Raw genomic sequence first — 27160 nt, 5'->3', positions numbered from 1 at the left:
TTATGAGGAATGTATCCTCAAAATTTTATAATTTTTGGAATTTTCTGTGATTTTTTAGGGGTTTCTGAATTTCGGGAGAAAAATTAGAAATCCCTATCAGAGATTTGTGGACCGATCAGAGGGGATGCTGATCGGTCCAGGGAGGTCTGAATCGGTCACTGGACCGATCCAGGGAAGTGTGGACCGGTCTGGTGACCGATCGGGCGTGTCAAATTCTTTCTGATTGTCTGAAATTTCAGCTGGAAGTTGGTATTTTAGATTTCTAAAGGATTGAAACTCTCCAAGACATTGTTGGTGCAATGGTCAAGGGGGAGTTGACCTTTAGGGGGAGTTTTACCTATTGGTCAAAGGGGAGTTGACTTTTAGGGGGAGTTTTTACTCGATTTCTGAGGATGAGTGATATGAGATTATCACTAAGTTGATTATTGTCTTTAGTATCAAGGGGGAAATTAAGGGTTTCAATGAAAGGTATGGGACTTTCAAGGAAGTAACTCTTAACCTTGATTCACTCTTTTTGATGTGTGTCAAAAAGGGAGAGAAATGTCTAGAGAATGTACAAGGAAGAACATTGGAGTTTGGGGAGAATGTTCAAGGAAGAACATTGATTGGAGAACTATTGGAAAACCTAAGTTAGGATATCGGGTTAACCTAACTTGATTATGGTTTTTGTCAAACATCAAAAAGGGGGAGATTGTTGGTGCAACCTTAGGTCAAGGTTGACCTGGTTGACCCGACTCGAGTTGACCTGACTCGAGTTGTATTTTGATGTTTGACGAGAATAGAAAAGTTCTATTCTGATGTTTGACGAGAGTAGAAAAGTTGTATTATGATGTTTGACAGAATATAAACTTGGGAGATTGTGGGTGCAATCTTTGGTCAAGGTTGACCTGGTTGACCCGAGGTGAGTCGACCTGATTTGGGAAATCCTCGTGAGTGAAGCCAGGTGAAAGTCCTGGTGAGTGAAGCCAGGCAGTTGGAAAGTCCTGGTGAGTGAAGCCAGGCAAGGGAAATCCAGATAGGTCAAGATTGACCAGACATCTGGTGAAAAGTCCAAGCAGGGAGCTTGGCACGAGAAAAGTCCAAGTATGGAGACTTGGCACGGAAAAGTCCAAGCAGGGAGCTTGGCACGGGAAAAGTCCAAGTATGGAGACTTGGCACGGAAAAGTCCAAGTATGGAAATTTGGCATGGGAAGTCGGAGAGGGCTTGGGAGCTCGTTCTTCGAACTGTGGTCAGAGAGGGCTCGGTAGCTCGTTCTCCGGACTAGGTCAGAGAGGGCTCGGTAGCTCGTTCTCTGGACCGGACGAAGTCGGAGAGGGCTCGGTAGCTCGTTCTCTGGACCAGACGAAGTCGGAGAGGGCTCGGTAGCTCGTTCTCCGGACTAGGTCAGAGAGGGTTCGGTAGCTCGTTCTCTAGACCGGATGAAGTCGGAGAGGGCTCGGTAGCTCGTTCTCCAGACTAGGTCAGAGAGGGCTCGGTAGCTCGTTCTCTGGACCGGACATGGGAAGTCGGAGACGGCTCGGTAGCTCGTTCTCCGGACTAGGTCTGAGAGGGCTCGGTAGCTCATTCTCAGGACCAGGTAGGGTTTAGGGCTGGGAGCTCTAAACCTGGATCGGTCTGGTGACCGATCCAATGATACGCTGGTTGACTGATCGGTCTGGTGACCGATCAGTAACCAAATAGTGTGTTTCTGTGAATTACCTGATCGGTCTGGTGACCGATCAGTAATCATACAGAAGCGAAGAAGATCGGGAGAAGAAAGAGGGGGGATCGGTCTGTGGACCGATCCACCTGAGTCCTGATCGGTCCACAGACCGATCAGAGAGTTCGGCAACTCTCTGTGAAGCGTGCTGATCGTTCTGGGGATCGATCAGCATAGGTCCTGATCGGTCCCCAGACCGATCAGAGAAGGTCTAGACCGATCAGGGTGGAGCCTGATCAGTCCAGCTCTAGCCGTTGAGTCACAACGGCTAGCTTTCTGCTGTATCCTCTGCCCTCTTCGCAGGTTCGCGGGTTCAGGGATATAAAGGGATCGAGTGCCTCTACAGTAGTAGGAGCCTCTCTTTTCTTTCTGATCTTACTGCAATCAGAGCTTTGCTGAGCTCTCATTTTCCTGAAGCTTCGTGGAAGCTTCCTTCGGCTGGTTCCTGCTGTTGTAGGTGTTTCGTGAAGTTGCTGCTTCATCCAGTCTACGAGAAGACATGCTGTGTTTTTACATTCTTACTACCTTTGTATTGTGCTGTATCTTTGTACTCCTATCTTGCTGTTGCAAGAAGTTTGTGGCGAGGTTTCTCCACCGAGAAGGAGTTTCTATTAGCCGATTTTCCGGGGTCTCATCCACCGACGGATTGATAGGCTTCGTCCACCTTACGGACACGCCGAGGAGTAGGAGTATCATCTCCGAACCTCGTTACATCATCGTGTTTGAGGTTTGATCTTCTCCACTTTCGTTTCTACATTGTATTTCCGCTGCGCTAACCTAAATTGTAGGAAGAAACGTGAATTTGGGGTCGGCTATTCACCCCCCCCCCTCTCTAGCCACGTCCGAAGGTCCCAACAATAAATTCATTTTCTAATCGATTGTACATCCAAACTTTGTTCATATACATTGTTACCTAATGAGAATATAATTTAATACAATTTGTTACAAAGTATATGAGTTGCTAAAACTATTAAATTGAAAATTAAAAAAATAATTTGTTTTCCTACATATTGAGCTTGTAGTATATATCAATCTAAATCACAAGAAACATAGATTTCATATTAAAAAAAATAATAAACTATACTATCTTTTATATTCCAATCAAAGATAATGAGCTCTAAAATTAACATAGATATAAATATATCAACACTAAAATAACACACTATATCACGTTATAGATCAAAATACTAACTTAACATACATCTAAATTCAACTATGTAAAATAGCATATAAGTGTTGTTTAATAAATTATACTTGAAGATAAGTAGTCCAACCAGAGAAGAGCATCAAATACAATATACTACAAAATAAAAAATAGTTAAAATTAATCACAAACAATCACAACAAAGGAAAAGTTGAGCTTGAGCAGACCGAGATTGTGGCCGCGAGCTAGTGGCAGGCCAAGCTCGTAATCGCGAGTTGGTGGCCAACCAAGCTGGAGGTCAAATAAGCTGTCGGCCACGTGCTGGCAATCGACCAAGCTACCAGCCATGGCCAAGCTTGTGGCCAACAACTGGAGGTCGCCTAAGCTGCGGCCGGCCAAGCTACCGACCACGAGTTGGGGGTCGGCTAAGCCACGAGCTAGTGACCATCCATGTTCTAGAAGCTAGCCACCTTTATGTCGGCCAAGCCGTCAGCCGCGTTCTGGCGGGCAACCAAGCCGTCGACTGCATGTTGATAGCCGGCAAAGCTGCTAGTCATGTGTTGGCGGTCGATAAAGGTGACAACCGTGTGCAGCAAGTAGATTCGAGAAGAGGGAGAGACAGCTTACCTGAGATGTTGCTGGTTCCGCCGGAAGAGGATTCAAGAAGAAATCGAGCCGCACACGTAAGAAAAATCAAGGCTTCAACCTAATTTTTCACCTAGATTTACTGACGGAATGTGATTCTGTCGGTAATCCGGGTCACATTCCATTCCGTTGGTAAATCCGGATTCTTACTATCTAGATGGAATACAATTTTCGTCGGGGGTTATCGATAAAATCCTAATTCCATCGATAACCCCGTTCTTACAATAGCCTTATGGAACAATTTGTCAGATTATAGTTTTCCCCTATGAAAACCATATTTCATCAAAGATTATTAACTGAAATAAATTTCGTTGATAATTCTATCATTATTATTATTGGATTTTTTTTTTAAGTGAAAGGAGTCTTTACTTAATTCATCATGAAGTTAATTTTTTTTAAATTAAGACACACAGAGCATTTCTCACTGAACGTACGCCCGGCAGTGCTTAGCTTCTGCCCCTGTGCATGTGCTCAACCGCATAGCATTTTCACTCAAAATGGCAAAGAAAATCCTTGCGCCTGGCACGAGCTGCGCTGGTGCTGCACAGCGACAGACGCAGCTCATAAGAGTGTGGCTGGTGCACTGACACCGAGGCCAAGCACAAGATGATAGATCTGTAGAGAAGATGGAAGGTTTGGATGGATGGATGGATTAATTGGAACAATTTTCCCTGTGTTAAAAGGCCCGCAACAAATTACATGTATGGGAATAATCCACCCACCCACTCGTCCCTTGTCCTGTTGGCCTTGCCTTTCCCAACAAGGGAAGAAGCCAGGCCTGGCTTGCATCGCCAAATCCATCAAAGAAGCCATGCCACGCCATGCCATGGCAGCTACTGGCCTTTAGAGCTAGCCTGTGGCTACGCCTGATGTGATGAGTTGAGAAGGGGGGAAGAAAAAGGTCGATGCCTTGATGGAGAGTGGAGACAAGGCACTAGTGGTGGTGGGGTTTATACCAAATGGGCAGCTGTGGGCAGCCTCCCTCCTTTTACCCCGATGGGAAACAGAGGAATAGTCACATCACTTTCCGCACTCTCTGGCCTCCCTCGATTGTGACAACTGAAACCCTCACCTCTCTCTTCCCCCTTCCCTGCCTTACATGTTATACCATAACATTCTTCCTCTTCTTCTGAATTTCTCATCTTCCTCTAGTTAATTTGCTTTTGTATTAAACTGGATTGATGTGAAAGCATGTATAGGGTATATACATATATATAGATATATATATGGGAAGCTCAGAAGCTACCTCTAGACACCCTACCAGATGTCGTAGCTTGTCACTTGCAAGATAATAACAGCTTTTCTCATTCACACTTTGACCGAATTATGTATTTAGATAATGTAGAAGATGATCATCGAGCAAGTATACTTAAATTACAAAGCCCATATATATATATATATATATATATATATATATATATATATATATATATATACGCTCGCTCTGTATCTGTATGTAGAGGAAGAGAGCAGCTAGATGTCACTACGAGTACTGAGTGGGGTTCCCTCTCTCAGGCATTATTGCGAGAATAGAAACCCTAAGCAGGCATCATCATGAGTGCATGCTCATGTGAAAACTCCTAAGCCTATCTATCTATCAATTCCTTGGATCTCTCTTCTATTCCCTCTCCATCTAATTAGCTAGCTCTTGTCTTCTTGCTGCTGCGTCATGGACTCTGTCTCTCCCGCTGAGCACTTGTGCTACGTGCGTTGCACCTACTGCAACACTGTTCTTGCGGTAATTAATGCTCCAATAGTAGAAGATGAGATTAACGAGTGAACGATTGCAGCCTCATTGTCCATTTAATTTCTATGCATGTTTCATTTCGATTGTGTATGTTTTTCTTCTTCTTCTTCTTTCTGTCTGAAGCAATCCCTGATCATTTATCTTTCGTCCTGATTTTGGATCTTTAAACATGGCTTTAACTATGAATGATCTTTCGGAAGATCGACCTCGAAGTACTACTTTAAATTGCTTTCTTCATTTTTCTTTTTCTTTTTTTCTTTTTCTGTTTGTGTGGTTAATTTAGGTTTGATGCTGTTCAAGGTATCCTGATGCATGCCTTCCAGATTTGTTGCTATAGCCTGCCTCGGGAAGTGGGCATATACTTGCGTTTCGCTGATCTTGAGATTAATCTGAAAGGGGAAAAATTAAATTTTGGAGCATCACGATCTTGATCTTGATCAACATATCTAAAGGACATGAAATAATGAAGCCTCTCATAGTTTAATTTCTTCATAATTCATTTGCTTCCCACAGATCAGAACTTATCATTTTACACACCTTTGGTTTATATTTGTCAAGATCTCACGTACGTAGCTTCTATCTATTTTAACAGAATATAATTTTCCTGAAGATTTAGAGAATTAATTAACCTCTTTCCCCTGCTTGCAGGTTGGGGTTCCATGCAAGAGGATGATGGACACAGTCACTGTGAAGTGTGGCCACTGCAACCATCTCTCCTTTCTAAGCCCTAGACCCATCCAGCAACCCTTAACTCTCACTGAACATCCAATGAACCAGCTTCAGGTTCATGACTTCTTCTTGTCTTACAATTATACGCCCCAAATAATAACTCAATAAGCCTATGAGTTGCATTGCAAAGTAGAGAAAAGATTTAGAGAGTTGAGCTAAGCAATACTGATTCTAATTTTCTTTAAAATTTATGAAAGGGGCCTTGTTCTGATTGCCTGAGGGTTTCCCCGGCGCCATCGTGGTTCTCCGGTGAACCAATGATCCAAAAGCCACCCTTTGTTGTGAAACGTAAGGGTTGTATCATCCTAATTCCTTCCATGGTTTCTCTTCTTCTTCTTCTTTTTTGTTTATTAATTCTAATTGAGCAGCATACACATAATTAATTTGGCTTGAATTTATGGTTACAGCTCCTGAGAAGAAACACAGGATGCCTTCTGCTTACAATCGTTTCATGAAGTAAGAATCGAAATGTGTTTACATCAATAGACTTATAAAAATTAGCTCTTTTTTATTTTTGTTTTTTGCAGAAACTAAATTATATTAAATATATAATTAATGCTATAATATTTTGATTTCTATTGTCCTGTGCAATCTATACATCTCGATTAGGTGGTCTACTAGTCAGCATAGTTAGTAATACTTTAGGATTCTGTATATCTTTTTGTGTACTTGTAAACTGGAACTAAGTAGCATAGCAGCTTGCTTGCATGCATGCGTGAGGCCTTTAAGTGCTACATCAGTAGGCCATGCATTCCAGTGCAATAAAGTTTGCATGGAGATAAGAAAAGCTATCAAGTAGGAAGATAAACAATGGGGCAGCAAATTTAGTGAAAGTTAGCATGCCTTAAGAAACCAATTACATTTCCTTGCTAAGAAATGAAAGAAATTGAAAGAAAGAGGAGTAGCACAGTTGACAAATTTAATGAGGAAACACATTGACTATTATCTTCTTTAATCAAGGCCTTCACCAGTAAGAACTTTGGCCAAAGAGGATTATTCTAGTTCAATGACGAGATCAATGGATCTTTTGCTTGCAGGCCAACAAGCAAGAATCAAAATTCAATATAGTGAAAAAAGATTTGCCAAGATGAGAAAATCCATAAATTTATTCATTCAGTAGAATACTTTGACTTGTTTTTGGAGGCCCTTAGGCTTGCTTCATTGAAGGGTTAAGTTGAAGGATGGATAGTGAGTGAGAGATAAACATGGCTTATTCTTTATCTGTGCATTATAATTCTTCTGTTTAAAATTGGATGAAAAATTAATTAATTATTAGAAAAGGTTACCCATCATCTTCATTTATATTTGAGCTTTTTGAGTTGCTGCCAAAGGTATATATATATATATATATATCCAATTGTAGCAAAGGTGATTAAGTCTATCCAGATATCTCTCACAATCCGTCCCCAAATTATGTAAAGAGAGATAAATCATGGGATCAACTTATACCTGACCGCCATGTGGTTAAGTGATGGGACATATACAACTTCCAATGAACTATAAAGACATTATCATGGCTTCCAACACTGTTTTCAAATTACTTAACAATATAGAATCATTTAGGATTCCTAAAGTAGAGTACATATGGTTTCTATACTAGGTCTGATGCATATATTGTCCATACTGTTGGAGAGAATTAACAATTATATAGCTTGATCTATAAGTAATTGTTCTACAAGATATTGCCTAATTGCAATGCCCAACACACACCTAAATCTCCCAATTAGGCTTTTGCATATAAGTAAAAATAGATTGTTAATCTTCAAAATTAATAGAATCACAATTGTTTGTGTGCTATGAAAGGGAGGAAATACAGAGAATCAAAGCCGTTCAGCCCGACATTCCTCACCGAGAAGCATTCAGCATGGCCGCAAAGAATGTGAGTTTCCCACAGACAAACACATTCCTTTTCCTTTGTTCATCTCCTAATATGCATGCCTCAAATTGGTACATGAACAAAGTGGGCCAAGTGCGATCCTCGCTGCTCAACAATGGCTTCTACCTCTGAGGGCAAGAAGCTAGCTCCCATTTCAGAACTGGTAATTAAATCCAAACCCTAATTTCAGATACAAAAACACACTAGTCATTCTTCCAAGGGTTTCATTATATGGCATGGTTCAGGAAAGAAACAACAATAACTACAGAATGGAGAGCTCCAAAGTTCACAATCATATAGAAAAGAAGGACTAGGTTCCAATCGACATCTACATGGAGCTAGCTAGGTGTTCCACTAGTGGTGTTCTTATGGGTGTTCAGTTTTGTTGGATCGATCTTCTACTCTCTATACAATGAATTGAAGCATAGCTCTAGCTATCTAATGTTGTTGTATTCTAATTTCTAGTTCTGATCCGTGCATGGCTATGCATGCATTAATGCAAACAAAAGGGAGTGAGACTATGTATAATAATATCAACCTAGCTATTTATTCAGTTTCTACTGATCGAGATCAGGTTGCCCATTATATTTTATGTTCATAAAGTTTCTAAAGCTTCATGAGATCATTTCCTTTAAAAACTTATAGGATTCTTTGTCAGATGTTAATCAACTTTATCTGTGGTAGTTTCTTTTGTTTTTTTTTTTGGTAATATAGGTATTCAATTCTTCAAACTAATTAATTTTGGAAATAATCGATTCGGTCCCATGAAAATTTTTATTGGTCGTCAAGATAAACCAGAATGCGTTTATGAAAATTTATTGAAATGATCGACATTCATAAAGTTGTTATATCATTGAAGAAATTTTTTTACAATGTAACATTATTTGAATGGTATAATCACTGCAACATTGTCCGGGCAAAACAATCATATAGTTTTTTGGGTGAATCTGAAGAAGATCACTACTGTGCATAATTGTTATTAGTGGATGTTGAATTTCAAAGAACAATATCATTATAGTATTAATTTTTAAAAATTAATATCATAATAATATTATATTTTAAAAATTAGCACAACTTTAATTCTACATAAATCTTAAATCAAGATCACTATGATACTAACTTTTAAAAATCAACACTATAATTATTTGATCTTTAAAATACAGTACCAGTGGTGATGTTCTTTAGGAATACGACACCGTAATAGTTGGCTCCGGGTAAAATAGAAAATAAATGCATTTTTTAGGAAATCTAAAAGTTAGGTGTGCTTTTTTTAAAATTTCATAACTTCAAGTGTATCCTTGATCAATTGCCGACAATTTGGCGGTAATGATGTAATTTAAGGGGGCAAAATTAAATTTTTTGCATGGTTGCCCTTCATCAAATTATCATATCGACTCAACGATATTAGACGTGGTAAAATGATACACGATTTTGTAAAAGTTGAATGCATGGTGATGCTGTCTGAAAGCTGAATCAACGGACGTTGGGCACGTAGCGCTCTCCGAGTCGTTGACGTAGATCTCCGACCGATCATACAGAGCTCCGGCGAACCTGCAAAGAAGTCGGGCCGAGAAGGGGTTCCCGGCGACGACCCTCCGACGCTCAAGTCAGACAAAGCTCGACAACAAAGAAGTGACTCCAAATATCGTAGAATGCATACTTCCGGTGAAGTGCGAGGCTCCTTATATAGAGCTGGGAAGGAGCTCATGCACACATGCCGAGGTGAATACGTGTCCCCAGCTCATACCTCAGTAAGGGCTTGTCAGAAAGCTTATCTGACACCATACTGCTACAGTCCGAGCACGTCTATGATGTGACAAGGGAACTCGCTATCATAAGATCCTGCGTATGGTCCAATCGTCGAACATGCTCGCTGTCAGAATATGTTTCTCTGTCCTTTTGTATCTTCTGTTCCTGCGCCGAGCGTCCTACCGGTCGGCCGTCATGGGCATCGTCCGACCGGTCCTTCGTGCTGGTCCACTTAGGAGCTTCCGGGTAATGTGCTCTGTGGAGACTGTTCGCAGTATCCGCTCGGCCATATGTCTCTGTTCAACGAGCGTCGGAACCCCTAGTCCCGTCGGGCCGTCTTTGGTTCAACTGTGACCTCGTTCGGCCGACCGGTCTCCGCTTCTCCGATCGTACGTCGGATACTTTGACCTCCCCGTGGCGTTGACTTCCCAGAAAGGGGGTTCCCCGTTCTTACCGCCGGATCACATGGTATATGATCTTGTCCAGAATCTGAGTCGGATGAAAATCAGATGAGGTATCGTTGGTGTTGACGGAGGAGAGACTATGATGCTGCGGTCGTGCGGGCTTCGACGAATAGACCCCCACGTAGCCCTGAAGGACTACTAGGTCTGAACCAACAGTACTAGAACTCTGCGCATACTCAGACAAGCACACAGAACGTTAGAGATCAAGAACTAAGGAAAAAGTCTCCAGAGCAGATTCTCCAACGCTCAAGTCAAGTACTTTTTTCCCAGAAGAATAGTGTACGAAGGAAGAAGAAAAGTAGACAAGTGGGTGAGTGAGCGTACCTGCGCAAGGGAGAGGACGCCCCTTTTTATATGACAGTGCGTACCTTCTGGAGACTGACTCCTGTTAAAAGATGTCGGGTGTCAGGACTTGTCGAGTGGTGGAGGACACGTGGCCTTCTCCTATAGACTGGAGGAAGGCTCTACTTATAGATAACCCCAACCGCTGGAATATTCCCTGACATGCAGCAGATATTCTCTGACAGGTGGTTACGATTCCCTGACCTGTTGTCGCATAACGCCTACTGTCCTGCCCGGGTATGGTCGAGGCAGCTCGGGTCGACCCGCTAAGTGCTAATGAATAGATTGAGTGAATGGAGGGGTGCGCTCGAAGTCTCATTTTGCCGACTTTTATGATTCAGACCCGGCCGAGAATGACAAGTCTGCTTACACGGGCTAGCTTGAGAACACCCGATTGGTAAAGCCAGGTCGGGCTGGGTCCTGATCACGCGTCCTGCCGCAAACTTGGTTTCCCGACCAGTAGACCCCGCCCTGGCTTTATACGCAGGATGACCCCGAATGGTCCTACTCCGTATATTGAATAACACATCTCCTTGACTTATGATTGTCACGTCCCCTTGACTTTTGATGACCAGCCCTACCATTATGCACCGCATCATAAGCCTCTCCCCAAGTCTAGTCGAAGGAGGCCCAGGTCCGACTGACTAAACCAGACTCCGGTTTCACTTGGCCTTGCCACTGCGACTTTAACTACTGCTCCCTTTCCTTATGTCTTTGGAAATTTACCATGTTCTCAAATGCTACGCCATTTCCCGGATGTCTGTGCCGCTGCATCAATTCCTAAATCTTTGGATACACAACATGTCCTTGAATGCGGTACTATTTCCCATATGTCGTTGCACGCCTCGAGGATGACCCTTCGCATCTCTCTCTTTAAAAAGAGCTGACCTGTAACGACCCCCCCCTCCTACTAACTAGGCTGCGAGGCCAGACTGTCACATTATGCTGTGCTAACTTACTCCCTGACCCTCACTAGAGTCTAGGTGCGGAAAGCTGCATTAATTAAAACTTTGCTAGTTGCTACCACAAATATGGAACTAATACTCAAATCACTATTTTTATCATCAATCATATGCTAAGGGGTATAATCTAGGATGTACCTGTCATATCTTACATCCCTTATGGTCAAGGAACTGAACTACAAGGTTTCTTGGTCGAAACCCAGCTTCCCAATCGATTGGGATTGAACTCAATCGATTGACAGCTACTGGATCGATCTGTGGATCGATTCAGTTTGCTACTGTATACGGAAACTTCGTTCGGATCGATCGGCTGATCGATCCAGACTGGTTGATCGATCCACTGATCGATTCAGCGTGCTACTGTGCACGGAAGAATTTATGGATCGATCGGCTGATCGATTCCACTTAGTCAATCATCCAGTGATCGATCCCAGAGCTCTCTGTTTGCTACAAAACACTGCTGGATCGATCGGCTGATCGATCCAGGAGCTTACTGTTGACGGAACAAGTTATCCAATCGATCAGCTAATTGATTGAGGAGCCTCCAATCGATCGGCTGATCGATCGGGGTTTCTGATTTTGTATCAGGAATCTGATTTCAGCATTGTTTCGTGCTCAAATCACATGTATCAGTTCTAAATGGCTGGGAAAACATCCTAATATCAAATAACTAGTATTCCAAGCATGGCATCGTACATAATTCACTAGTTCATGGCATTTAACATACTAAGGTGCGGAATAATAAAATGCTAGAGAGTTCTAATGCTCAAACAAAACTTACTGGATCCCTAAGATCTTTATTCCAAGTTCCTGCCACACACATCTTCATCACATTGTCCTCCAGCCTCCGCTAATTCATCCTTCCTTTACCTCTATCTGCAGTATAAGGAAAAGAAGTATCTGTAAGCTCAAGAGCTTAGTAAGAAACCATCTACCTCACAAAACATGCATACGATGCAATTTATGCTTTTAAAACATGCTATTTGAAATATATGCTGAACATTGCTAGACATGGATTCTAAAACATGGCATAATCACATACGATACATGGCAATCATAGCTAAGCATAAAACCATCATGTGGATCCATAAGAACTAAACTAAAATAAAAGTTAAGCTACACTACTACTAACTGATGCTAAGCTGCTCTGTATTCACCTAAACTATATGGTGAAGTTTTGAAACTTATTTATCATAAATAGATGAAAATACATATTCATGCTGCTGATGGGCCCGGCAACTGTACTTGCTGTGCGCGCATCCCTAACTAAACCCGGGATTGCAAATTCTGAATCTAGTAGGGTTTACTAGGTTATCTAAACCTAGGGACGACTATGGGAGCCCAACTCAATGGACATTTAGTCCAGTACAGTGTCACTGCTAAAAGTAAAATACTGAGCATAAGCTAATAATTCTTGTCTTGCTTTTACTAGGTTGTCTGAACCTAAAACTAAGTTATCTAAACCTAGAGGCGACTGTGGGAGCCCACCCATTGGACCGTAGTCATATAAAAGCTGTAGCAAGACTAACTGTGCTATAAAATGCTCCTACTGCATTTATCTAAACTATTGGAATGCCTATAGTGGCCCTTTTTCTGAGCTAAGCATTAAAACAAACACATGGTGTGCGCTAATTCACACCCTATATACTGAAAATTCTGCATATGACTAAACTAATGCATAAAACGTATGAAGAGCTACTTATACTGCAGGTGAGGGGTTTCTTACCTCCTGCTCGAAGTTTTTTACAAATCTAAACGCTAGGTTTCCGGTGGAGAAGATCCCTTTGTCGATCTCCTCGCGTCTACGTGCCCTTCTCGCGGAGAGGAACGTTCTCGTGCTGGAGTCGTCGCCGGGAGGTGCTCCTATGGCCCTTGGAACGGAATCCTAAGTTCGTAGGTCTTGGGCGCCGAGAGGGTGGAGAGGAAGAGGGGGCGGCGTGTGAGGGTTTTAGGAAGAGAAGAGTTGCGTTAAAACAATTCCCCACTTAGTAATTTTCCTATTTATATTAAGTGGTTTATCCGGCCAACTTAAATATAAATATAATGGTTTCCCTCTTCTTTCAGCACACCCCTGCTGGGGCCTCCTGGTTACTAGAGTTATCTATAAGACATAGGGTCTCATAGGTCTCGGGTTCAATTCCCACTTAAGCTATTTTACGTTTCTATTTATTTTTGCTACTTCCGCTATTCTAAAAATTCTGTAAAAATATCCTAAAATTCCAGAAAAATACTAGGATATTTATAAAAGTTTTTTGAGAATTTTCGGGCGTTACAATCCCCCATACCTTATAAAAAGTTCATCCTCAAACTTAGAATAACTTTGGGTACTTCTGTCTCATACTAGCTTCTGTCTCCCAAGTTGCCTCTTCTGTTGTGTGATTTTGCCAAAGGACTTTTACTAATGATACTTCCTTGTTCCGCAATTTCTTAACTGCTCGGTCTATTATCTGAATAGGCCGACTGTCATACCTGAGATCTTCGCGAACTTGTACCGACTAGGGATCAATCACCTGGGTGACATCTGGGATATGCTTCTTCAGCATAGAGACATGAAATACATTGTGGCTAGCTGACAACTCCTGAGGTAGCTCTAGCTCATATGCTACCTTGCCAACTCTTCTGGTGATAAGGTATGGTCCCACATATCTGGGACTTAGTTTGCCCTTCTTCCCAAAACGCATTACTCCCTTCATGGGAGCTACTCTGAGGAATACTGTATCCCCAACTGAAAACTCTAGGGGTATGTGCCGTGTATCAGCATAGCTTTTCTGGTGGCTCTGAGCTGTCTCTATCCTCTAGCGGATCTGCTGTATAGCTGCCGTGGTATCTGCTACTAGATCTGTCTGAAGTTCTAGTTCCTTCTGTTCACCACTCTCATACCAGGAGATTGGAGATCTACACCTCCGTCCATAGAGAGCCTCATAGGGTGCCATACCGATAGTGGCCTGATAGCTGTTGTTGTATACAAATTCTGCTAAACTCAGATACTTGCACCAACTTCCTTTGAAGTATAGGGCACATGCTCGGAGCATATCTTCGAGTACCTGATTTACCCGCTCCGTCTGATCATCTGTTTGAGGATGGAAGGCTGTGCTAAATTTTAACTTGGTACCCAATGCTGACTGTACACACTCCCAGAAGTGTGATGTGAACCTACTGTCTCTGTCTGAAATGATGGTCTGTGGGACTCCATGTAATCTGACAATCTCCTTGAGGTACAACTGAGCTACCTGCTCCATGGAGTAGGATATCCTGATAGCTAAGAAGTGGGCTGATTTAGTCAATCTGTCGACTATTACCCAGATGGCATCAAAACCATTCGTGGTTCTGGGTAGTCCCACTATGAAATCCATAGAAATATCCTCCCACTTCCTCTCTGGAATCTGAATGGGCTGCAAAACTCCTCCTGGTCTCTGGTGTTCTGCCTTGACCCGCTGACAGGTCAGACAAATATTGACATATCTAGCGATGTCTCTTTTCATCCCAGGCCACCAAAAATATTTCTTTAGATCTTGATACATCTTGGTGGAACCCGGATGCATCGCATAGGGAGTCCTGTGAGCCTCGTCTAAAATCTTTCTCTTTAGTTCCTCCTGATCTGGAACACAAAGTCTGTCACCAAAATGTAATGCCCCACTATCGGATATTCTGAACTCTCCACTTCCTGATTCTGCTAACCCTTGCTTGATTTTCTGAATTTCAGGATCCTGTCCCTAAGCTGTCTGGATGTCACCAAGCAAGGTGGATGCTAAAGTCGTAGTAGAGAGCTATCCCACTATAAGTTCGAGACCAAAATCTGTAATCTCCTTCTGTAGGGATGGTGACATAGCTGCTAGGGATAGTAAGGTAGCACTGGACTTCCTGCTAGTGCGTCTGCCACCTTATTAGCTTTTCCTGGGTGGTAGAGGATATCTATGTCGTAATCTTTGACCAGCTCGAGTCATCTGCGCTGTCACATATTCAGATCCTTCTGAGTGAAGAAGTACTTCAGACTCTGATGATCTGTATACACTCTACACTGAGCTCCATATAAGTAGTGTCTCCAAATTTTGAGGGCGAACACAACTGCTGCAAGCTCAAGATCGTGAGTAGAGTAGTTCCTCTCATAATCCTTGAGTTGTCTGGAGGCATAGGCGATCACCTTGCCATTTTGCATCAGCACTGCTCCTAGTCCCAACTTAGAGGCATCACTATAAATGTCAAAGCTGTCTGTGTTTTCTGATAGAGCCAGAATGGGTGCACTGGTCAGTCTTCTTTTGAGTTCCATAAAACTATTCTCACAGTCCTCTGTCCACTGAAATTTCCTGTTTTTCCTGGTAAGAGCTGTCAGTGGGGAGGCTATTCTGGAGAAATCCTCTACGAACTTCCTGTAATAACCTGCTAGTCCCAAAAAGCTTCTGATTTCACTGGTGTTCTTGGGTCTTTTCCAGTTACTCACAGCTTCTATCTTACTGGGGTCTACCATGATACCATCTTTGGAGATGATGTGACCCAGAAAGGCTACCTAATTGAGCCAGAATTCACATTTCGTGAACTTGGTGTATAGCTGGTTCTGCTGAAGGGTCTGTAATACTATTTTCAGGTGCGCTGCATGTTCTTCCTGAGTTCCTGAATAGATAAGAATATCATCGATGAACACGATAACAAACTTATCTAAGTATTCTCTGAATACCTTGTTCATGAGGTCCATAAAAGTAGCTGGAGCATTCGTTACGCCAAAGGGCATGACTACGAACTCATAATGTCCGTATCTGGTCCTGAAAGCCGTCTTGGGTATATCACCTTCTTTAACCTTCACTTGGTGATATCTCGATCTGAGGTCTATTTTAGAGAACACTGCTGCTCCCTTTAACTGATCAAACAGGTCATCTATTCTGGGAAGAGGATACCTATTCTTAACCGTGACTTGGTTTAGTGCCCGGTAGTCTATACACAGGCGTATGCTCCCATCCTTCTTCTTCACGAACAATACAGGCGCTCCCCATGGTGAGTGACTAGAGCGTATGAAGCCCTTGTCGAACAGCTCCTGTAGTTGCTCATGAAGTTCTTTCAGTTCGGCTGGAGCCATGCGATAGGGTGCTTTGGAGATGGGATTTGTACCGGGAATGAGCTCTATCTCAAATTCTATCTCCCTGTCTGGTGTCAGGCCTGGTAACTCCTCAGGAAAGACTGCTGGGTAATCATGTACGACTCGGACCTCCTCTAGCTTTTGGTCCTTGTTCGGTCTGGTACTGACTACATGTGCTAGGAATCCCGTACATCTTGAATCCAGTAGTTTCTGTGCTTTCAGAGCCGAGAGGAACTTCTTGGCTCTTCTCTTTGGCTCTCCGCTGTACTCAAACTGCACTCCTGCTTCGGGTTGGAATATAACTTTTTGTTTACGGCACTCTATGGAGGCACCGTACTTGATCAGAAAGTCCATTCCCATGATAACATCGTAGTCAGCCATATCTAGCACTATCAGATCACCAAAAAGCTCTCTGTCTGCTATAATGACTGGCACTGCTCTAAGCCAGTGCGTAGATGCCATGATTTCTCCTGAAGGTAGTGTCGTTAAAAACTTACTACTGAGTACCTCTGGAGGTATTGCCAACTTTTCGGCGAATGCCCTGGATATATAAGAATGGGTTGCCCTAGTATCGAATAAGACAGTTGCACTTTGCTGTAAAATACTAATCTGACCTGTAACAACTGTCGAGGCATTCGCTACGTCCTCTCTGGTGAGTGAGTAGATCCTCGCATTCGTCATGGCTGAGGGGGCTTCTAGTCTGCCCTGGCTAATGTGTGGACCATCTAAAGCCGCCTGCATCTGGTGCAACTGTGCTGGCTTGACTTCGTACTGAATCGGTTGTGGTGGAGGAAAGCTGGTCTTGTTTGGGCATTGTTTAGCCATATGCCCTTCCTGGCCACATTCGAAACATCCTCGAGTGCCCTTGCGACAAACTCCTGGGTGGAATTTTCCACAAGTGGAACACTTGGGATAGCTTGGTTGTTTACTAGCTGGTCCTCCTTTTGGGTAACTCCCTGGTTTGCGTTTGTTGCTGGAGTTCCCTTTCCAGTTAGAGCCGTGGGAGCTGTGGCCCTGGTGTTTCTGAGTACCTGAGCCTCCTTGGCCCTTCGACTCTAAGAGGACTTGCTTCTGCTGCTTGATGCTATTCTGGTAATGCTCGGTGGTTAAAGCACTGCTCACTAGTTCTTCAGTGGTTTGCGGCCTATGGACGCCGCTGGCCACGTTCATTGCTATTTCCGGCCTTAGCATCTTGAGCATCAATCGGACTCGTTCTTTTTCAGTGCTGACTAGTTCAGGACATAGACGAGCCAATCTATTGAATTTCTTCACGGCTTCCTCCACTGAAAGGTTGCCCTGGCGAAATTCAGTGAACTCGTCGTAGTGGCGATTTGTAACCCGCATGTGAAAGAACTCTTCAAAGAATTCTCTCTCGAAGTCAGCCCATGTCATCTGGTTCACTGGGCGCTTCAGCTTAATTCTTTCCCACCACATACGTGCGTCTCCTGCCAGGCAGAAGGAGACACATTTCACCTTCTCGTGTTCTGGCCAGTCCAGAAGCTCCATCGTACTCTCCAGTGTTTTGAACTAGGCTTAAGCATCCCATGGTTCACTGGTGCCTGAGAAGTTCACTGGCTTAATTTTCTGCCACTGGATTAGATAAGCTTCCCTCCCTGCCCCTGCTGCTGGGGCCACTGGTGTTGTAGGTTGGACTGGTGGAACCGCTATTACTGCTGGAGTTGCCAGGTTAGGTTCCGGAGTGACAGTGGGAGTGTTCTGCTGACTAGCCCTTAAGGTGGCTATCTCCTGTTGTTGTTCAACTAGCTGCTTCTGTAACTGAGCCACTACTGCGGTAAGGTCTGGGGGAGGCACTGAGCTGTCTGCCTCATGCTGGGGCTCAGTAGCTGGTGTCTTTCTAGCTGGGCGTCATCGTACCATTTTCTAAAGAAATAGAGGACATACATAACTAGTAGGATCATATTGCATAACCATTGTTATCATGTTAGGTACTATCATACGTATATAAGCATGCTTTAGTTATCTAGGAACATAAAAACAAACAAAACATAATTAAAGTGAGAGACGTTCTTACTTGGAAGCTGCAGGTTCAATGCTGATGTGTGTGTAGGAAGTATGGAACTTGGCTCTGATACCACTCTGTAACGACCCCCCCCCCCTCCTACTAACTAGGCTGCAAGGCCGGACCGTCACATTATGTTGTGCTAACTTACTCCCTGACCCTCACTAGAGTCTAGGTGCGGAAAGCTGCATTAATTAAAACTTTGCTAGTTGCTACCACAAATTTGGAACTAATACTCAAATCACTATTTTTATCATCAATCATATGCTAAGGGGTATAATCTAGGATGTACCTGTCATATCTTACATCCCTTATGGTCAAGGAACTGAACTACAAGGTTTCTTGGTCGAAACCCAGCTTCCCAATCGATTGGGATTGAACTCAATCGATTGACAGCTACTGGATCGATCTGTGGATCGATTCAGTTTGCTACTGTATACGGAAACTTCGTTCGGATCGATCGGCTGATCGATCCAGACTGGTTGATCGATCCACTGATCGATTCAGCGTACTACTGTGCACGGAAGAATTTATGGATCGATCGGCTGATCGATTCCACTTAGTCAATCGATCCCAGAGCTCTCTGTTCGCTATAGAACACTACCGGATCGATCAGCTGATCGATCCAGGAGCTTACTGTTCGCGGAACAAGTTGCCCAATCAATCAGCTGATCGATTGAGGAGCCTCCAATCGATCGGCTGATCGATCGGGGTTTCTGATTTTTTTTATCAGGAATCTGATTTCAGCACTGTTTCGTGCTCAAATCACATGTATCAGTTCTAAATGGCTGGGAAAACATCCTAATATCAAATAACTAGTATTCCAAGCATGGCATCGTACATAATTCACTAGTTCATGGCATTTAACATACTAAGGTGCGGAATAATAAAAAGTTAGAGAGTTCTAATGCTCAAACAAAACTTGCTGGATCCCTAAGATCTTTATTCCAAGTTCCTGCCACACACATCTTCATCGCATTGTTCTCCAGCCTCCGCTAATCCATCCTTCCTTTACCTTTATCTGTAGTATAAGGAAAAGAAGTATCTGTAAGCTTAAGAGCTTAGTAAGAAACCATCTACCTCACAAAACATGCATACGATGCAATTTATGCTTTTAAAACATGCTATTTGAAATATATGCTGAACATTGCTAGACATGGATTCTAAAACATGGCATAATCACATACGATACATGGCATAGCTAAGCATAAAACCATCATGTGGATCCATAAGAACTAAACTGAAATAAAAGCTAAGCTACACTACTGCTAACTAATGCTAAGTTGCTCTGTATTCACCTAAACTATATGGTGAAGTTTTGAAAGCTATTTATCATAAATAGATGAAAATACATATTCATGCTGCTGATGGGCTCGGCAACTGTACTTGCTGTGCGTGCATCCCTAACTAAACCCGAGAGGTCGTTGGTCGTGAGAGCATGCTCACTTATAACTCGCACTAGGGTGAGAGTCTGGAGGCTTGAGAGCAACCTCACTTATAACTCGCACAGGGGTGAGAGTTTAGAGGCGTGAGAGAAAGCTCACTTATAACTCGCACTGGGGCGAGAGTCAGGAATCCCAACTGAGAGGTCGTTGGTCGTGAGAACATGCTCACTTATAAATCACACTAGGGCGAGAGTCTGGATTCCCGACCGAGAGGTCGTTGGTCGTAAGAGCATGCTCACTTATAACTCGCACTGGGGCGAGAGTCTGGAGGCGTGAGAGGAAGCTCACTTATAACTCACACTGGGGTGAGAGTCTGGAGTCTCAACCGAGAGGTCATTGATCGCGAGAGCATGCTCACTTATAACTCATACAGGGGCGAGAGTTTGGAGTCCCGACCGAGAGGTCGTTGGTCATGAGAGTATGCTCACTTATAACTCGCACTGGGGTGAGAGTCTGGAGGCGTGAGAGCAAGCTCACTTATAACTCGCACTAGGATGAGAGTCTGGAGTCTCGACCGAGAGGTCGTTGATCGTGAGAGCATGCTCACTTATTGTTGGTTGCTACTCGGAAAACCTAATGGTTCCACTGTACAAAAATTTGTACAAAGGTCTGAACCTTTTCCTAGCTACCATGTGTTCTTTTAAATTAAACTCGGATCGCCTGCGGAACTTAACACGTTTGATCCTAAGTTTAATTTATTTGTTCTTTTAGGTTTAGATTTGGATCTCCTGCAGAACTTAACACTTTCGATCCAAATCACCTAGGTTATTAATTCTATTAAATATTAATTTCCAAAATTGACTTCTAGTACTGACGTGGTGAGGCACATGACCTTCTTGGATATGGGAGCAACCACCACCGACTAGACAAAGCCTTTTAAGGAAAGCTAATATTTAATTTCCTTAAATAACTTTAGGTCAACCGAAAAGAACAATCAAATCACAAGGAAAAAGAAAAACAAAAGAACACAACATCGAAAATAAATTCGAAATACTAGAATCGCATGCCTCTTGTATTTGGTATTTTTACAAAGAAATAAAACTAGCATGATGCGGAAAAACATTACTAGTTATACATTTTTTTTAAGACAAAGACCTCTTGATTCTCTACCGTATTCCTCTTCTAACCTCGGACGTTGTGTGGGCAACGATCTTCCGAGATGAGAACCACCTTTCCACCTTCCTTCTTTCTTCTAGATTTTGGCCACAATAAATTTCTTCAAGGTTGAAGAATTTCGGCCACCACCAATGCTCCAAGGGATGCTAGAGACGAGGCTTGCTTTCTCTTCTTCTTCTCCTTCCTTGATCCGGCCACAAACAAGAGCTCCACCAAGAAGATAGGCTTTGGCCAACAAGAGGAGAGGAGAGAAATAGGGCCGGCCACCAAAACCAAAGAAGAGAGGGAGGAAAAGAATACAGGTTGTTCACCCATGAAGGCTCCTCTACCTCCTCTTTTATAATCCTTGGTCTTGGCAAATAAGGAAATTTTAATAAAAACTTCCTTAATTCCTTTACCATGAAAAGGAAAAATTTATTTAATTAAAAATAATTTTTCTTCTCATTATTATAATGGCCGGCCACACCAAACCTCCAAGCAAATAAAAATTTTAAACACAAATTAAAACTTCCTTATTTGCTTCCGGAAATTTTATAAAAAATTTCTCCAATAATTTTTATCCCTTCATGATTGGTTAAAAGGAAATTTTATGAATTAAATCTTTCTTTAAACATGTGGATAGTTTCCGGAAAGTTATCTCTAAAAATTAAAATCTCCTTTCAATCTACAAATAAGGAAAGATATCAAATCTTTTCTTAATCTTTTATAGAAACTAATAAAAGAGAATTATTAATTTTTTAAACTTTTAAATCATGAACATGGTTAAAAGGAAAGTTTTTACCAAAATTAAAATCAATCTTTTAATCTACAAATAAGGAAAGAGATTTAGCTCTTCTCTTAATCTTTTGTAGAATCTTATAAAAGGAAAGATTTAAATTTTTAAACTCTCTTTTAAATCATGTTATCCACATAAGAAAAATTTTAAAAATAAAAATCCTTTTATTTTAATTTGGGCCGGCCACACCAAGCTTGAACCCAAGCTAGGGCCAGCCACCTTGAAGCACCCATGAACCAAACTTTGGCCGGCCCTAGCTTGGTCTCCAAGCTAGCTTGGCCGGCCCCTATGGGATGGGTAAGAAGGTGGGTATAGGTGGGTATAGTACTCTATAATTAAGAGGCTACGATAGGGACCGAGAGGAGGAATTGGTTTTGGTCTCCCGATAAAATTAAGTATCCCGTGTTCGCCCCGAACACAACTTAATTTTATCAATAATAATTCATTCCACTAGAGAACTATTATTGAACTACCGCACCAATCCCAAATTACATTTTGGGCTCCTTCTTATTATGAGTGTGTTAGTCTCCCTGTGTTTAAGATAACAAATGTCCACTAATTAAGTAAGTTACTGACAACTCACTTAATTAATATCTAGCTCCAAGAGTAGTACCACTCAACTTCATCGTCATGTCGGACTAAGTCCACATGCAAGGTTTAACATGACAATCCTTATGAGCTCCTATTGGGGACATTCTCAACCTAGATCACTAGGACACAGTTTCCTTCTATAATCAACAACACACACTATAAGTGATATCATTTCCCAACTTATCGGGCTTATTGATTTATCGAACTAAATCTCACCCGTTGATAAATTAAAGAAATAAATATCAAATATATGTGCTTGTTATTATATTATGATTAAGAGCACACACTTCCATAATAACTGAGGTCTTTGTTCCTTCATAAAGTCAGTATAAAAGGAACGACCTCAAATGGTCCTACTCAATACACTCTAAGTGTACTAGTGTAATTATATAGTTAAGATAAACTAATACCTAATTACACTACGACCTTCCAATGGTTTGTTCCTTTCCATCTTGGTCGTGAGCTACTGTTTACACTACAACAAAAACCCTCATAGACATTAGTGGAACAACAACGGTTTTAAGCAAAAATCAATGTCTTTGAGTATTTTACACCGGTTTTTCCAAAAATCGGTGTCTATGAGCGCAGATTTTAGCTCATAGACATCGGATTTTTAGGCGATGTCTATGAGCGCCCTTTTTTTCGTTAATAGACACCGATTTTAACATCGGTTTTATAAAACCTGGTGTTAATGAACCAAAATAAAATATTTCAATTTTCCCACTAGCCAAAATTTGCAACACTATGAAGTTCCCTCCAAACCTAAATCTATATCGCGCCCCTTCCTCCACGCGACCATCTCTCTCGCCTAAACCTAAACCTAAACCTCCGACCATCCAACCATCTCTCTCAGCCTAAACCTAAACCTCCGACCATCTCTCTCAGCCTAAACCTAAACCTCCGACCATCTCTCTCAACCTCATCTCCCTCTTCCCCCTTCCTAGATCGACGCCCCTTCCTCTCCCGATTAGGATCAAGACACGACGCCCTTGCTTCTCCGTCCAACCACACAGCATCTCCTCCAACTCCTCCATTTGGTTGAGAAGAGGAGGCCTGGTATCTCCTCCAACCATACCGCATCCTTTTTTGACTTTATCTTTTCCGAGATTTGGTATCTATTTGGTCTTTGTTCTCTAGAAATGAAAAATGTAGCTACGATGTGTTTTTGTGCTGGGGTTTTAGGAAGCTGCGCTGCAGTCTAAGGTGACCACCAAAGTCTACTTCGACATCAGTATCGGCAAACTGGTGGGGAAGGATGTGGGCAGGATTGTGATAGGGTTGTACGGGGATGATGTCCCTCAAACCGCAGAAAATTTTCGTGCTCTTTGCACAGGTCACTTCATCTTCTCTTTTGTTTCTTTTGATTTTGTTCTTGATTTTTTTCTCCGCCCAACAGATTTCTGTTTCATTTGATTGGTGAAAGTATTTGCATTATGTGACTATTTTGATCAGGTGAGAAAGGCTTCGGTTACAAAGGATCTGCATTTCATCGTGTGATCAAGGATTTCATGATCCAAGGAGGAGACTTTGACAAGGGAAAAAAAATAAGAACCCTATGTAACCCTAACCTAACTTTATTACTATTTTATTCTCCAAATTCTTAACTAAGGTTAAATTTTGAACAAATGTGTGATTTGCCCCTTTTTGTAAATTTTAGGCAATTCATATAAATAAGGAGAATTCTAATAAAATATGAAATAGTAGCTTCTATCAATGATTAAATAAAAAAATGTTTTTTTAATTTTTTTTGTTATCTGGAATCTTGATCCTTCCCTCGACAGTCAAATGAAGTCAAGAGGTTATCACATTTCTGTAGTCATAGTAGTTTGCATGCCATTGGCGATCAATTTATCAGAGTACCTAAACTTGATTCTATTTAAAATTTTGTTCTTCACTACTGTGTTTTCACCTAATGCCTGAGTAGTTCAATATTTGAGATCTCGAATTCCTTTGAGGTGCATCTTCAATTGGCCTTCCTATTTAGCAAATGATTTCCAGGTTATAACTGCATGACGAAAGCACTCGACGTTATGTTAGCTCGATCTTGGGCTAACATAAGTTCTTTTACTTGGACGCAGGTGGAGACATGGAGCTGCCAGAATGGTGCAAACTACTGCCCAAGATCGAGCTCCATGCCCACCTCAATGGCTCCGTCAGAGATTCAACCCTGCTGTGAGATCTCGCCCATCTCTTTCCCTACTAACTAACTCATCTATCCATACCTAGGGATCTGCCATCGAAACGTCCGTGCTATCATTTCATACTCTCTTTGGATCACTCACTGTATGCCGTGGGACTTGTCGATGTACAAGTATTTCATCATCGGCCACCCATCGTTGAAACGATTCTAATTCCTTGTGCTTGTCGGACCGATATGTATGACTTTGATGGGTTTTTAGGTTCTTCTAGAAGTCTGAAAAATGTTTCCTTTATACCATGGAATTTGAGGAGTAATATTGAATACTTGAGGTGGACATTATTTGGAAATTCTTCAAGGCAGATTATGTCCGCCGGAATGGCTGCCTGTGAAAACCTAGCCATGGCTTGGATAATTCCCTATTTCACATAGCATTGTGCATTTGCCTTTTTTTTAATTACTGAATTAGTGATAATGAGCATTTTGCATACTGTGGGAGTTCACCTGAAAAAGAAACTATATTTAACTAACGGATGAAGACAAGAAAAAAAAAACAGTTATGACAAACTTGCCAGATAATATGGTAGAGTGTTTAGATGATGTTTCTCATAAGATGCATTCATGGAGTTTATACTATCGTGGCTGCGCTAATCTCATTTCTTTAATATACAATGTGGCATTGACCCATACATACATTGAAAAAAATAGGTTGACTTCTCTATTTGATGGTTTAACTTAAGAATTTGTTCTTTATGTATGTTTTTTTTACAACTGTGACTTTTGGTATGATGCAGAGATGAATATTTAAATACAATAATTTAATAGCCCAATATATTAATAGTTGTGGGTTATGCTTGCATCAAGATGCATTAAATGATGAATCCAATTATTCAATTAAACACAATGTAAGCAAAGGTAATAGCCTTCATGGGGTGGCATTATCCTACTCAGTGATGCTATTAGAAGAACACTTTGAGTTACCCTATTTAATCTTATCTGTGTCTTTTCTCTAACTTCTACAGAGAGCTTGCAAAAGTATTGGGAGATGAAGGTGTCATTAATTTTGAAGATGTAGTACATGTTATCATGAAAAGTAAGTGATACTGAAGTATTCTGGTTTTCCTTGATTCAGTTATTCTTTTGGAGATAAATTGAACTATTGTTTAGAATCTCAATATTTCCTATTAATTTTTTTGACAAAACACAACTTTCATATTTCTGTCTAACAATTATATTTCTGTAAATTGAACTATTGCTTCAGTTGATATGGGTTAGTGTATGAGATGGAATTTCCACAACAAACTTAAGCAATGCTAATGTAGAATGGGGAAGGATTAAATACCAGGTTTAACATGAAAATAAAATAGAAGTATTTAACAATATTAGAAGGCAAAATTTCAACTCAATGAATAATGTAGGCAAGTGTTAGATCTATGTGTCTTGAACGTTAAGGGATCTACAATGTATGGTGCCTTTAAACTAACAATTAAAGGTTCAAAAATTGATATAGCAATAGATGACTTAGAAGGCAAACCCAATATGGATATCTTAGAGCTACTACTCTACAAACCCGGTAAATGTGTGCTTAAATTTCAAATCTTGTAGACTTGGTATTCTTGATAAATCATTATCATGATTAAGCTGTGTTGGTCTTTACTACTTGAGGCTTTCTCCAACCTAATAATTAAAAAAAATAAAAATCATTTAAAATTTGATTGCTAATTTGTTGAACCTATTCTTATCATATCTTAAGGTAGTAGTACAACAAACATACAAACAGCGGTTCCCGGGCAAACAATTTTGCACCCATCATATTCAATTCATCAAAACCTTGAAGTCTGTTTTACAGCAACATGCAGAACTTATACAATGGTTATATACTCTATCTTACTTGTTTAATATTTTTTTATTGCATCGCACTTTTCAGGCGCTATCCAAAGCCCTAACAGAGGATCAACTGTTTTATCTATGATCACAGTTTAAGCTGCTAGCACCAAACGGAGAAGGTCACATATCGTTCGACAACTTTCGAATGGTCAGTCTAGTCGAATTTGTTTGCCAATATCCAAAATGTGATTGTTCAGTTGCATACTTTCCTCTGTCATTTACTTCTATGTCTATCCTTGTGCAGGCCCTATTGCAAAATGCAACCGAGTCAATGAAGGAGAGTAAGGTTATTGATATCTTAAATGTGGCGAGGCATCCATTCCTGCTGCCATTTTTTTTGCAGTTGCTAAGTTTCTTTTGTATGCCTCCACCATTACCATTACTACAGAATTTATATGCTGCAGTTTTGACCTATTTGAGTACTCATATAAGCTTAAAGTAATTTTTTTATGACAAGAAAACACTTCTTCACCTTCTCATATCAAAAACTTTTTTTTTTAACCTCCGAAGGACCTACAATATCTCTCATTTGCTAGTGTATACCTTTTCTAAAACTCATGCTTGTAAATAATATCATCTCCAATTGGAGCGACTCTCGTACAGAAAGATGGACTTTGAAGAATTCTGTGCTGCTGCAATCAGTCCCCATCACCTTGAGGTCTTGGATGGGTGGGAACAAATGACAAGTACGACTTTTGAGCACTTCGAGCTGGAGGGGAACCGAGCCATCACCGTTAAGGAGCTAGCTCAGGTACTAACGATC

The 27160-nt window shown here is 41.5% G+C and overlaps 1 protein-coding gene across 1 annotated transcript; it reads left to right on the top strand.

Moving 5' to 3' along the window:
* Positions 1 to 4953: 4953 nt before the first annotated feature.
* Positions 4954 to 8402, top strand: LOC121983078 (protein DROOPING LEAF-like). Its single transcript, XM_042536057.1, has 7 exons — positions 4954 to 5227; positions 5885 to 6019; positions 6163 to 6253; positions 6373 to 6421; positions 7769 to 7844; positions 7927 to 8004; positions 8087 to 8402. Exons 1-7 carry the CDS (start codon positions 5159 to 5161, stop codon positions 8153 to 8155), a joined length of 567 nt encoding a protein of 188 aa, XP_042391991.1. The 5' UTR covers positions 4954 to 5158; the 3' UTR covers positions 8156 to 8402.
* Positions 8403 to 27160: the final 18758 nt, after the last annotated feature.

This window comes from Zingiber officinale, chromosome 5A, assembly GCF_018446385.1.
Source record: "Zingiber officinale cultivar Zhangliang chromosome 5A, Zo_v1.1, whole genome shotgun sequence".
In the NCBI taxonomy this organism is placed as follows: domain Eukaryota; kingdom Viridiplantae; phylum Streptophyta; class Magnoliopsida; order Zingiberales; family Zingiberaceae; genus Zingiber; species Zingiber officinale.
Note: the sequence above shows the minus strand (reverse complement) of the source record. Positions and strands in the feature narration are given on the sequence as shown.